General features: G+C 45.6%; 1 protein-coding gene across 1 annotated transcript in view; it reads left to right on the top strand.

The window, feature by feature from the left end:
- The window catches only part of LOC309557698 (glutamate receptor ionotropic, NMDA 2A-like), a gene marked incomplete at its 5' end in the record, with an annotated part of 88,727 nt that overhangs the window by 15,833 nt on the left and 60,411 nt on the right, over nt 1-12,483 (top strand). The window contains one exon of the mRNA XM_082260479.1: nt 2,667-2,854. Coding sequence (XP_082116605.1) covers nt 2,667-2,854 — 188 coding nt within the window. The remainder of the gene's footprint in view (nt 1-2,666; nt 2,855-12,483) is intronic.

The raw sequence follows: 12,483 nt of genomic DNA on the forward strand, positions 1-12,483 counted from the left end.
CGTACAGCATTCCTGTAAGTCTGGTGCAGAGACCGCAGTCCCATCTGCACCATTGGGGTCAAGGCTGTTGTCTCCCTGTGGTTGGGGAGAAGAATTAGTTGTCACCTCTCCCTGGAAGGTACACTGCTGCTGGGAAGGAAGGACGACACCTTCGGCTCCCTGTAACTCTGCCTGCCGCTGGGGAGTAGAACCGACCATCTCTATTCCTAGTAACTCCTGCTGTAGCTGGGGATCTGGGCCAGCTGCCCAGCCTCCCTGTAGGGCCGGTAAAGAGACCTCGGTTCCATCTCCACCTGCCATCAGTGGGTCTTCACAGTACCACCAGTCTGTAAAGTCTCTCCAACTGAAGGGTTGTGGGTCTGGATCTGCAACCCAGCACTCCGGCTCTGCTTGCAGGGTAGATTGGGGTGGAATGGAGCAGAGCAGGCGTTGGTAGTCCTGCTCCAGTTCCCACTTTATTCTGACCAGATGAATCAGGTCTGACCCCAGGTCATCCCCTCTGGGAAGACCCAGTAGGGCTTCCCTGGTGTCCTGGATTTCCCAGCGCCGAAACTCTGCCGGACATCCAAAGTCCCTCTCCTCAAAGGCCTCCCACAGCAAGCCCGGGCCACTATAGTCCTCACCTTCCGGCATATTTTCATCAGCCATCCAGTGGTCACGCTGGGTGGAGTACCTCTTTAGTGCCCAGTAAGCTTCATCCAGCCACAACTCCTTCCAAATCAGGTCCCACAGCTCCGTCACCCACTCATCCAGGGGTTTCTCTTCCTAGGAAAGGTAACCGCAGGGCAACATATACCTGGAACCGCTGTTCTTCGCTGGGAAGGTTCTCTCTCCGCCTCCACTGCACATCCTCTAAGGCCTCATACCACATTTCCTTTTGAGTGTGGTCTCTCCAGTCCAGTATGGCTTCCTCTGATACAGGCCCATCCTGTTGGACCAAGTGTTGCTGACACCTCCAGAGAAACTCCTCCTCATATGGGAACACTGCACAGGTGTTTGCTCGCTCCATAACGTTACCGGTGTCTCTGAGCTGCTTCTCCTCACACTAGGACGCCATCCCACTGCTTGCCACCAATGTAATGGAACAGGACACCCCTGACTGGATACCTCTGTTGACAGATGCTCCTAGTGCTTCCCGAGGGCTCCAAGCACTCCACCAGACACCGTAACCACTTCAGACCCCACAAAAGGCTGCAGCTTGGTTAGGGTCCTGCCATCTCCTACCCACCCTGGACCTACAACAAGGCTCCAGGTTCCCGTGGGTGACCCTCTCTTTTGCCAGAGAGTACGGCAGATCAAGCTGTACACAACCTCTTACAAGAGCTTAGTGATTATATAAGAGAGTATGGAAGATCATACTCCCTTATATAAGGGAGTATGGAAGACCATAGCAATCCCTTGTAGCATATTCCCCCAATAAGAGACAGGACTCTAGATTGAGGGTGAAGTAACTCTAGAACAACTTTATTGAACAAGAAACAGACTTATATACAGTTTTCACCCACAAGGTTACCGCCAAGGTGGACCTTGTTGAAGACTGGACATGACATTCACAATCCAATGGGAAACAGAGTTTTATACTCGCATACATTGTACACAAAAATATACAATGTGGGACAATCCCGCCCTCCCCCTTAGCATCCAATCCACAAACCTATATACATCCCATAATAAGTTTCTCTTAAGGCAGACAGACAGAACAATGTGAGGTCATTAACACTTAACAATGAGTTGTGAATTAAAAAAATGTGCAGGTGCTTCTTTTGGTGCAACATAGTGTGTTTTGGCCCCATAGACTTTAATGAGTGCACATTAAAAGCCCATGAAATGTGCATGTACACGTGTTTTTGGTACGTTTTGGCAGGGATTTGTAATTAACAGTCTCCTTCCTACAAAAACACAAGGAGCTTGAAATACATTAAAAATCTGTAAAAGCAAGCAAAAATGCATTACAAAATGTACTGAAAATGCATGATTATGCAGCAGTATTAGTTTGAACCTAGGCTTAAAAACCATTTAAACATAGTATATGAACATTTTGAAAGGAAATTGTACCCTAAAAATATTTTGCATAGAGTGTTATGACTGAATTTCCCTAATATATAAGAATGATTTTTTTGTAGCTCTTTTCTGAAGCTTGACATAAGAAAAAAAAGTTTTTCTTTTTGTACATCACGGGGACCTTAATCATAATGTATGGGTTATATAGCCACCTCCAGATAATAGATCCAGATAACACATGTTTGTTTTAAATACACTTTCCACACCTTTACTTTCTTTCCTGGTGAACACTTTTGAAGATGCTGGGAGGAACTGATTTAAAACTATGCACAGAAGAGAACAAAAAAAGTATGACATGTTGTAGTCTCTTACAGTGGAAGAAATTGATTTCTCAGACGAACAATTTTTCATCATCAGCCTCTACAGCACTATGTAGAATCAATGGTTTTCCTACTGCACACAGTGTTTAGGTAATGATTTTGTAGCACCAACCCATGTTTCATAAAATGCGGTCTTTGATCTGACTGGTAATTAGGATTATGTGGATGTACATTATGCAGCTAGCAATATTGTAGACCTACAATATTTGTATTACTCTGTATAAATGATAGTAATAAAAACATATTTCTCATTCACTCTGTCTGGTCTACTGTTTTCTTTTCCAGAAAGTTGGATGCCTTCATCTATGATGCAGCAGTGCTAAATTACATGGCTGGAAGGGATGAGGGTTGCAAGCTTGTAACAATAGGCAGTGGTTATATTTTTGCCACAACAGGCTATGGAATTGCCCTTCAAAAAGGTTCTCAGTGGAAACGACCTATTGATTTAGCTCTTCTTCAGTTTGTTGGAGATGGTAAGTTATGTATTATTACACTATTAAGCAGACCAGATTATCTTTATTTTTTTTTAGTTACAAAAGGTTCAGCATTTGTGTTAAGCAAATAAAAATAAAATTAATGGTTGGTATGACATAGAACTGAGAATGAACTTGCTGTATTAACAAGCTCTGTTAAATTGTAGTCTTAATTGTTTCATCATTATTCAGTAATAAACCATATACGTTCTGTATAGGGATCAGATAAGAAATATTTCATGTTCATGCAAGGTATACTGTTATACACAAGGTATATATTTAAGGTGCACACACACATGCGCACACATTGCGAATAACGTAACAGTGATTTTTAATGTTTTGTGAGTAAATCCGTGTGCTTTGTGTTTCCCTTTTTCCCTTTTTTTTTTCCTTTCTAGTCATTTTTTACACTCTTTGCTCTTTGGTTCTGTGCTAAGTGAGCCTTCAGGTTACAGCTGAGAATGATGAGAAAATGGAGCTTGAAAATGGGAAAGGCACAGTTCTTATGTTTTGTTGAAGGGCATGCCTGTATGTTTTAAATGTGCCACAAGAAAATGTATTTTGTAACTAAATTACAGTCTAGTGGCCAGCTTGGGTAGGTTGTTTCCACTGATTAGATGTTTCACATCTTGCTTCTATAAAGCGGGCATAGATGGATAGAATCTTGGACAGATCAGCAGGGACTGGCCGAGATTGAATCCATCTATGGGCAGGCTGGTTGTACTGATGTCCATCCATGAATTGACTTCAGTATAACCAGCCTGTCGAACATTTTGCATGCAATCACTGCTGGTGTCTATAGCGGTAAGTCTGTTGTTTTTCAACAGAACAAGCTGTTCTGCAGATGTAGCAGTTACAGGGTTGAAACAAACCATTTACTACTGACTGAGGTGCTTACAGTAATCAGCTTTTATTTATTTACGTAAAACCTTCATCCCAAAAGGAATTAATCTAAATCTGCCAGTGAATCTAAATCTGCCAGTGCATCTACTGTAAAACTCCCCTTCCCCCAGATTAACAATGCTGCTGTTCAAAGGTGTCTCCTGTTCTCCTTCATCCAGGATGGAGGCATTCTAATACAGGAGGTGTGTTACTGGCCAGATCACTAGGTAAAAACAGAGGTGAAAAAAGCTTAAAGAAATAAAACTAATAAAGCCACTACATCTAATGATTGATCAACTCCAATATATTATATTTTTGGTTTTTGGTTTAATACTGCTTTATACATATGGTAAAAAGTAGATGTCAGGCCTTTCTGTGTAAGGGTCAATTAACTAAAAGTTACCGCATGCGATAAAAAGGTCTCATGACTCTTTTTTCATAAATATGCATGCGATAATAAAAGAGTCAATTCATCAAAGTAAAATATTGAATGTGAGATAAATACGGCATATTTGTTAAAATAGTGAGGTAAATACCACAAAAAAAAAAAAACCACATTAATAAATCATTAAAGTCAATTCACTAAAAAACACATACATTCTTTATTTATCACTTGATGTTTGCTGGTGATATTTAGAATAGTACAAAATAACAATTAGAGGGACTCTGGCAGGAAGTGAAAGGTATACTTTCAGTGAAAAATGTTTCTCCTCTGAGCTCAGGAATGAAAATAAATTCAAACATTTCATCAGAGGGATATAGTTTTGTGAATGAAAGCACCCTAGAATGTTTTCATAGTTTCACAATATTGGTGTGTGCTTTCTGGTGCAGTGTTACCTTGAAAAAAAATGTAAAAAAAAAAGTTAAAAATAAAGCAAAATTTAAGTGCTAAATATTGCAAAACATAAATATTTAACACATTGGTTAAATAGCGCATGTTTTTTAGTGAATTGACTACTGTTGAGCTAAATGCTGCATGAGTTATTTTAACTTAAAAATTGATGCAGTATTTGTCTCTTAGTGAATTGACCCCTTAGTCTTTTGAGACATGATGATTTTGAGAATATTAGATGTTTTAATTTTGTCACAAAGTTATCTTAGCTGTAAAGGGTATAAACTATAGGAAATAAAAGATATAATCATCAGTTAAAGAGGGCCTATTTTTAAACATTTGAAATTCCAGCAGTTTTCTTGAAACTTGCTTCAAAATGTTCACATCAAAACATATGGGCCCAGATAAATGAAACTTGTAACTCGTAAAGAAAGGTTGGTGTACAGGAGGATAGCACATTCTAGAGTTGGAACATTTTGTAGCATAAGGACAAGGTCAGGCCAGGTGAATATGTCATTTTAATTTTCTTCAGCATAGGTAAAAGAAAGGGATGGGGGGGGGGCGTGTCCTGAACATGGCAGCGTGAGGAAGCACATTGCTTGAGCTCCGGCCATCTCACCCTGTCCACTACAGTTTTTCCGCCACTAGCTACCCTGGAATGAGCACCGGTCGCAGGAGAGGACCCAGGAAACCTCTCTGCACCTCACCCAGATCAGAGCTGCACCAGTATTTCCCAGGACCCGCTCATCTTCGGCCCACGCTGGTCGACCCCAGACACGTGCGACCTCCTCCGTGCCTATGGCTTCCGCACCAGCCTCTCCGACTGCTTCGCTTCTCTTTGAACTCGGGTCGCAATCCCCGTCTCCCGCGACTTCGTCCATGAACTCTCTTACCGCACCTACTACTCAGGGGGATGCGGGGGACTTGAGAGCATTGATCCAGGCCTTGCCCACAAAACAGGACTTTGAGGCCCTGGCCCTGCATTTGGAAGAGGCCCACGCAAGGACATACAAGCGGTACGCCCCGACGTCCAACTACTAACCGACAGGGTGTCCATGGGGGAATCATCGTGTCTTCTCTTGAGTAGGGATGATCGAACTTTTGAAAAGTTCGGTTCGGCCAGAACATCCGAACTACCCGAAAGTTAGGCCCGGATTTCAGAACCCCATTGAAATCAATGGGACCCGAACTTCGGTAATCAAAAAACACAATTTTAAAGCCCTAAAACCCAATAAATGCCCCTAAAAAGTGCCTAGGGTTCTGGGTCATGCCCCATTCACTATTAATCACACAAAAATAAGTTCTTAAAAATTGTCATTTTTGATAAAAAAGCCAATTATTGAAAAAAAAAAGAGATTTTTTGATTTTTAGATTTGGATTTCGTATCTGGGGGGTCTAAAAAGTGTACCTGTGAAGTTTCAGCTCTGTAGCATGTCCAGAACCATAAAAAAAAAGAGATCGTTTGTATTTTGTCACTTTCAGAACACTAATATGGCTCCGCTCCCGTCAGCATTTTTTTTTGCTGCAGGCGTTGATAGTGCTTTTTTGAGGACATGTTTGGAGTCAGGCATGACATCTGAACATGTCTATAGGGGTATATATATACATACACCTATGTCTGTATATATACACCTGCACATATATAGGTGTTAAAGGAGCAGAACACTATACTTTTGCTAATGAAATAATTTCCATTAATATGGCTAGGCTCCTAACACACCTATATATGTGTAAATGTAAAATGCATATCAGTGTGTGTGTATATATATATATACCCCTATACAGAAGTTCAGATGTTTTTCCTGCCTCCAAAGAACCCAAAAAAATGCCCAAAAATGCAAGCGCCAAAACAAAAAAATGCCCAGGCATTTTTTTGGGCATTTTTTTGGGGTTCTTTGGAGGCAGGCAAAACATCTGAACTTCTGTATAGGGGTATATAAAAACACACACACTGATATGTATATTACACTTACACATATATAGGTGTGTTGGGAGCCTAGCCATATTTGCAAATTATTTAATTAGCAAAAGTATAGTGTTCTGCTCCTTTCACACCTATATATGTGTATGGGTATATATACATATAAGTGTGTGTGTTTTTATATACCCCTATACAGAAGTTCAGATGTTTTGCCTGCCTCCAAAGAACCCCAAAAAAATGCCCAAAAAAATGCCAGCGCCAAAAAAAAAATGCCCAGGTTTGTTCTTGCAGGCATTTTTTGGGCATTTTTTTGGGGTTCTTTGGAGGCAGGCATGACATCTGAACTTCTGTATAGGGGTATATATACACACCTACACATATATAGGTGTTAAAGTAGCAGAACACTATACTTTTGCTAATGAAATAATTTGCACACATATGGCTAGGCTCCCAACACACCTATATATGTGTAAGTGTAATATACATATCAGTGTGTGTGTATATATATACCCCTATACAGAAGTTCAGATGTTTTGCCTGCCTCCAAAGAACCCAAAAAAAATGTCCAAAAAAATGCCAGGAGGCAGGCAAAACATCTGAACTTCTGTATAGGGGTTTATATATATACACACACACTGATATGTATATTACACTTACACATATATAGGTGTGTTAGGAGCCTAGCCATATTTGCAAATTATTTAATTAGCAAAAGTATAGTGTTCTGCTCATTTAACACCTATATATGTGCAGGTGTATTTATACAGACATAGGTGTATGTATATATATATACCCCTATAGACATGTTCAGATGTCATGCCATTGCCTGACTCCAAACATGTCCTCAAAAAAGCACTGGCAACCCCTGCAGCATAAAAAATGCTGACGGGAGCGAAGCCATATTCCTGTTCCAAAGCGACACAGAGAAATGATCATTTCTCTATAGTGATCACCCTGCTTTGGAATGGTTTTGTCACCCTTCCATAGCAGTCACAGTCAGTTAACCCTACACTACACTACGGTCCCCTTACACTTAACACTTTCCCTACAGAAACTGAATAAATTAATGCTAACTATAGTGAAAAAATAGCACCTAACTACACTAGATATCCCTTTCCTCACACTAAAAATAGCTAAATGACACTTTGTAACACATTGTAACAGAACAGCATTCCACTCTCTTTCATGTCCCGTATAAGAATGCTAGGAATTTGGCGGGGGCTATCTTATATACTGGGGGGCGTATTCACTATTAATTGGACTATGGACCCCCTAGTCACTCCAATCACATTCCTAGCATTCTCTTGCCCCTCAATTGGCTTTTACTGATGGTTCTGGTCCAATCACAGGCTTTTAAAGCCCATTTCCTGAACCATTGCATTTTGGTCAGTTCTGGTTGCTGAATTCCGAACTTTTTGGGGAAAAAGATCTAAATTCGGCCGAACCTCGAACAGCCAATGTTCGGGTCGAACCGATGGTCGACCCGAACCGTTCGATCATCCCTACTCTTGAGGCGAGGGTTTCATGGCTGGAGGCTGCTCAGACTGCACAATCCGTCTACGTTGGAGAGTTACAACTGCGCCTGGAGGAGATGGAGGACCGCAGCTGCAGGAACAACTTTCGGCTGCGGGGGATCCCAGAGGCCACGGGCCAGGAGTCACTTCAACACACTGGTCTGGGCCACCTGCCAGCGCCTGGCTCCGGACATCCTGCCCGCCTCGTTGGAGTTCGACCGGGTGCATAGGGCACTGGGGCCCCGATCCTCCGATGCTGAACGGCTGCGCAATGTCATCTGCCGGCTGCACCGTTATGCCCATAAGGATACCATCATCAGACAAGCCTGGGAGGCCGGCGACGTGGGCTTTGATGGGGCCAGAGTCCGAATTCTACCCGATTTGTCGCGGGCCACTCTCCAGCGATGAGCTTTGATGCGACCCTTACTGGAACAGATTCGGCAACTGGGCTGCACTTACCGGTGGGGGTTTCCCATCTCCCTCACAGTCCGTAAAGGCTCCTCTTCATTTTCAGTTCACCACCCGGATGATCTGCCGGCCCTCTACACTTTCCTGGATATGGAACCGATCGTTGTCCCCAACTGGTTGCAGCATCTCCCGAGTCCAAGCCGAACACCACCATCCATCCCCGGCAGGGACAGGTGCCTTCCTCCTTGTACACCCAGGCGTGGCCAATGACCCCATCTGGAATCGGCGATGGCGGTGAGGGAGGATTGATGGTCCCTTTGGCCTTGCCCCTGAGCCTGACCTCCAGATGAGTATCTAGTCTATGCATGTTTCTCTGCACACCTATCCCATGGCTACTCACCATTGCCGCCGGCCTCTTACACTTCCCCCCGTGGAAATGGGTCCCCCGGCCCTCCCCAATGCTTCACCCTCTGAATTGATGGCTCGGATGACCGACCGCTGTGCCCACCATTGCCTGTGATTCCCACTCCCCATGGCTCTCTCTATGAATTGCGTGGGGACTGCTCCCCGCCCCAGCCCCCTACTTAGCCCACCATGATCTCTGCAAGACGTTGGCAGCCCTGCAATACCCTCCCCCTCTGTGCCCACCCGGAGACTCTGCAGGCCTTTCAATCCTGCTCTCTGAAGAACGTGCAGTGCCACCAGCTGTGGCCTTATTTCACCCCCCTTTTTTCTTTTGTGGATTTTTTGGCTTTGATTTTATTCTATTTTATGACTTCTTCATGCTATTGATGGTTATGATCTAATGTTAGGTTGCTACTACATGCCTTGGTTTTGACTGAATGTATGACGCTTTTCACTTGTGGGCATTTGAGGGGGGGAGGGTGGGGGGAGATTTGGCTCCTGTTGTACCTCTGGCGGGCTCAGTCCTTGCGGGGAGGGTTGATAGGTGGGGAGACAACAGCATTGTTGTTGGTTGGGCGTGTGTCCATTCTCTAGCATCCTGGTCCCCACAGCAGCTCCTGCCGGCTGGGGGGAGGGAGGCGTGACCGCGGATGAACTCGCAATACTGATGTGGGGGGCACAAATTTGTCCGGGGGGGGGAGGGGGGGTGGTTGGTCGGGTGGCTTATGATGTGACTTAGGGAGGGGGGCCCACTCTGTGGTACTGTTCCCCTGAGACCACAGGGATGGAGGTCCGTTCCTTATGAAGGATACACCCTTCCCCCCTCTTTCTCAGATATCTCTGAGTCTCCCCCCCTTTTTCCCTCCCATCCCCCCTCCACACTTTGCCCCTTCCCCCCTCTTTCTTCCTCATTTCCTCCCCCCCACCCTCCTCCTCCTTCCCTCCTTTACCCTACTCTTCATGGATCCTGTGCAGATGACCTCCCTCAACGCCAGGGGGCTAAATGTACCCAAGAAAAGGCGCATGCTGCTGGGCGAGCTGCGCCATCTTCATGGAGACGTCGCTTTCATCCAAGAGACTCACTTTAAGGAGGGGAGTTTCCCCCTCCTCCAGAATAGATTCTACCCGTGTGTGTACCATGCTGCCAACTCTGAATCCAAATCTAGAGGGGTGTCTATCTTGATCTCGAGTCGTCTTCCCTGGACCCTCCTGGACTGCCAGACGGACCCAAGGGGCAGTTCCTGTTCCTCAAGGGCCGCCTAGTGGAGGTTATGGTTACCCTCGCCACAGTTTATGCCCCCAACGCTCACTAGGAGGTATTCCTCCGAAAGTCCCTGACATCTCTGTTAGATTTTGCGGAAGGCAAACTCCTATTGGGTGGAGATTTTATTTTTCCCACTCGACCCATCCTTGGATACCTCCATGGGCACCTCGTCGGTCCCCCGGGGTATACGTCACCAGATCCAAGCCCTGTTATACGACCTCCAACTCGTCGATGCGTGGCCTATCCTGCACTCGGGAGAGCGGGACTATACGTACTTCTCCATCCCGCATCAGGCATACTCCCGCATTGACCTGTTTTTAATTCCCCACCGCCTCCTCCAGCATACGGTAGAGGTGGAAATAGGCACCATAACTTGGTCGGACCATGCTGAAGTCACCCATCAACTGCAGACATACTTTCATTTAAACACCACCCAGGACAGTGATCCGGGAGTGATTTGGGAAGCTCACAAATCCGTGATCAGGGGGATTCTCATTAGTCATGGGGCTCGCATTAAACGAGAGAGGGAGGCAAGGTTGAATGAACTGCTTGGTGGAAGTAGTGGCCCTGGAGGGCCGTCACAAACGGGGTCTAGATCAGGGGGATGGTTTAGAACTGGTCCGTCTCAGGGAATGGATTGGGGATCTGCTGCGTTACTGAGCTAAGGCAGCATTGCAGCATTGCAAGCGGATCTCGTACGAGTCCGGAGACAAATGTGGGAAAATGCTGGCGTGATCCCTAAGGGATCAGCGGACGGCATCATATGTCCCATACTTGATAGACGAAGGAGGCTCCAAGATCCATCTTCCCAAGGACATTTCACGGTGCTTTGGTGCCCTCTACTCTCGTCTCTACGGTCTGCCCCAGCAACAGACTCACTTGACAACTATATCTTCCTACCTGGACTCTGTAAATTTACCGCGCCTTTTGTCCCCGTATCGGGAAGAGCTGGACTCTCCCTTTACTCTAGAAGAACTTTCCACGATCATCGCCTCGGCGAAAAAGGGTAAGGCACTTGGCCAGGACGGCTTCACGGTATCTTACTACCAAACGCTCCCCACTCTTCTAGCTCCCCCCTTGCTACAATTCTTCAATGCGGTTGGTATTACCTCTTCATTTCATGAGGAAACTCTAGGCACCCACATTTCTGTAATACCCAAGGAAGGGAAGGATCCCTCGGCCTGCGGTAGTTACCACCCGATCTCATTACTCAACGCAGATCTTAAGTTCTTTACCAAACTTCTACCCCTCCATCTTCAATCGCACCTTCCTAACCTGGTACACCTGGATCTGGTGGGTTTTGTCCCCACGTGTGAGGCTAGGGACAACACGACCAAGGTCATCAACCTACTCCACCTTGCCCGACGCTCTAATATCCCGACTATTTTCTTGAGCACCGACGCTGAAAAGGCGTTCGACAGAGTCAGTTGGCCCTATATGTTCGAGGCCCTACAGCGTTTTGGTCTTGGTCACCAGATGATGTCCTGGATTCGAAGTGTCTACACCAACCCCGGTGCAAGAGTGAAAGCAAATGGGGTCCTCTCGGACCCGATTTGTATCTCTAATAGCACGCACCAGGGATGCCCACTTTCACAGCTGCTTTTCACGCTTTCTTTAGAACACTTCCTGACCAAGGTCCATTTGAATGCGGACATCTCTGGAATCTCCATTGGGACGGCCACATATAAAGTATCGGCATACGCCGATGACCTTCTTTTCTCCCTCTCCCAACCCTTGATTTCCCTGCCTGGCCTCCTGAAGGAAATTGAGCTATTTGGCTCCATATCCAACCTATAAATCAACTTTTCCAAGTCAGAGATCATGGGAGTAGCCTTGACGCAGGCTCTATGTGACCTCTTGACTCACAACTTCCCCTTTAGGTGGGCGCAGGTGGACTTCAGATACCTGGGCACCTTGATTTCGCCTAATCCCGCGGACTTGTTCCATCTGAACTTTCCCCCACTCCTCGCAGCAATCAGCACACTACTTGAGAAATGGCCAGTGGGGCTCCATTCCTGGTTCGGAAGGTGCAACATCCTTAAGATGTCGATTCTCCCCAAGCTTTTATTTTTGTTCCAAACGCTTCCTGTCTCTATTTCGGCGGCCTTCTTTAAGAAGGTCAAATCCACCTTCACAAATTTTGTCAGGGCTGAGAGAAGACCACAACTAGCCCGCCTACTCGTCCTCCCTAAACAGCATGGGGGAGTGGCTCTGCCGGACCCCCGACGCTACTATCAGGCGGCCATGTTAACAAGGTGGATAGACTGGGCTCGTCACGCACACCTGAAGCAGTGGGTGACCTTGGAGTCCTCCTTATTTTCAATACACCTACTGAGGGCTCCCCTGATACCTGGTGACATCCCTGCAGCGATCAGGCAACATCCTACAATCGGCCAGACAATT

Source organism: Pelophylax lessonae, assembly GCF_965119305.1.
Source record: "Pelophylax lessonae genome assembly, chromosome: 6".
NCBI classification, from domain to species: domain Eukaryota; kingdom Metazoa; phylum Chordata; class Amphibia; order Anura; family Ranidae; genus Pelophylax; species Pelophylax lessonae.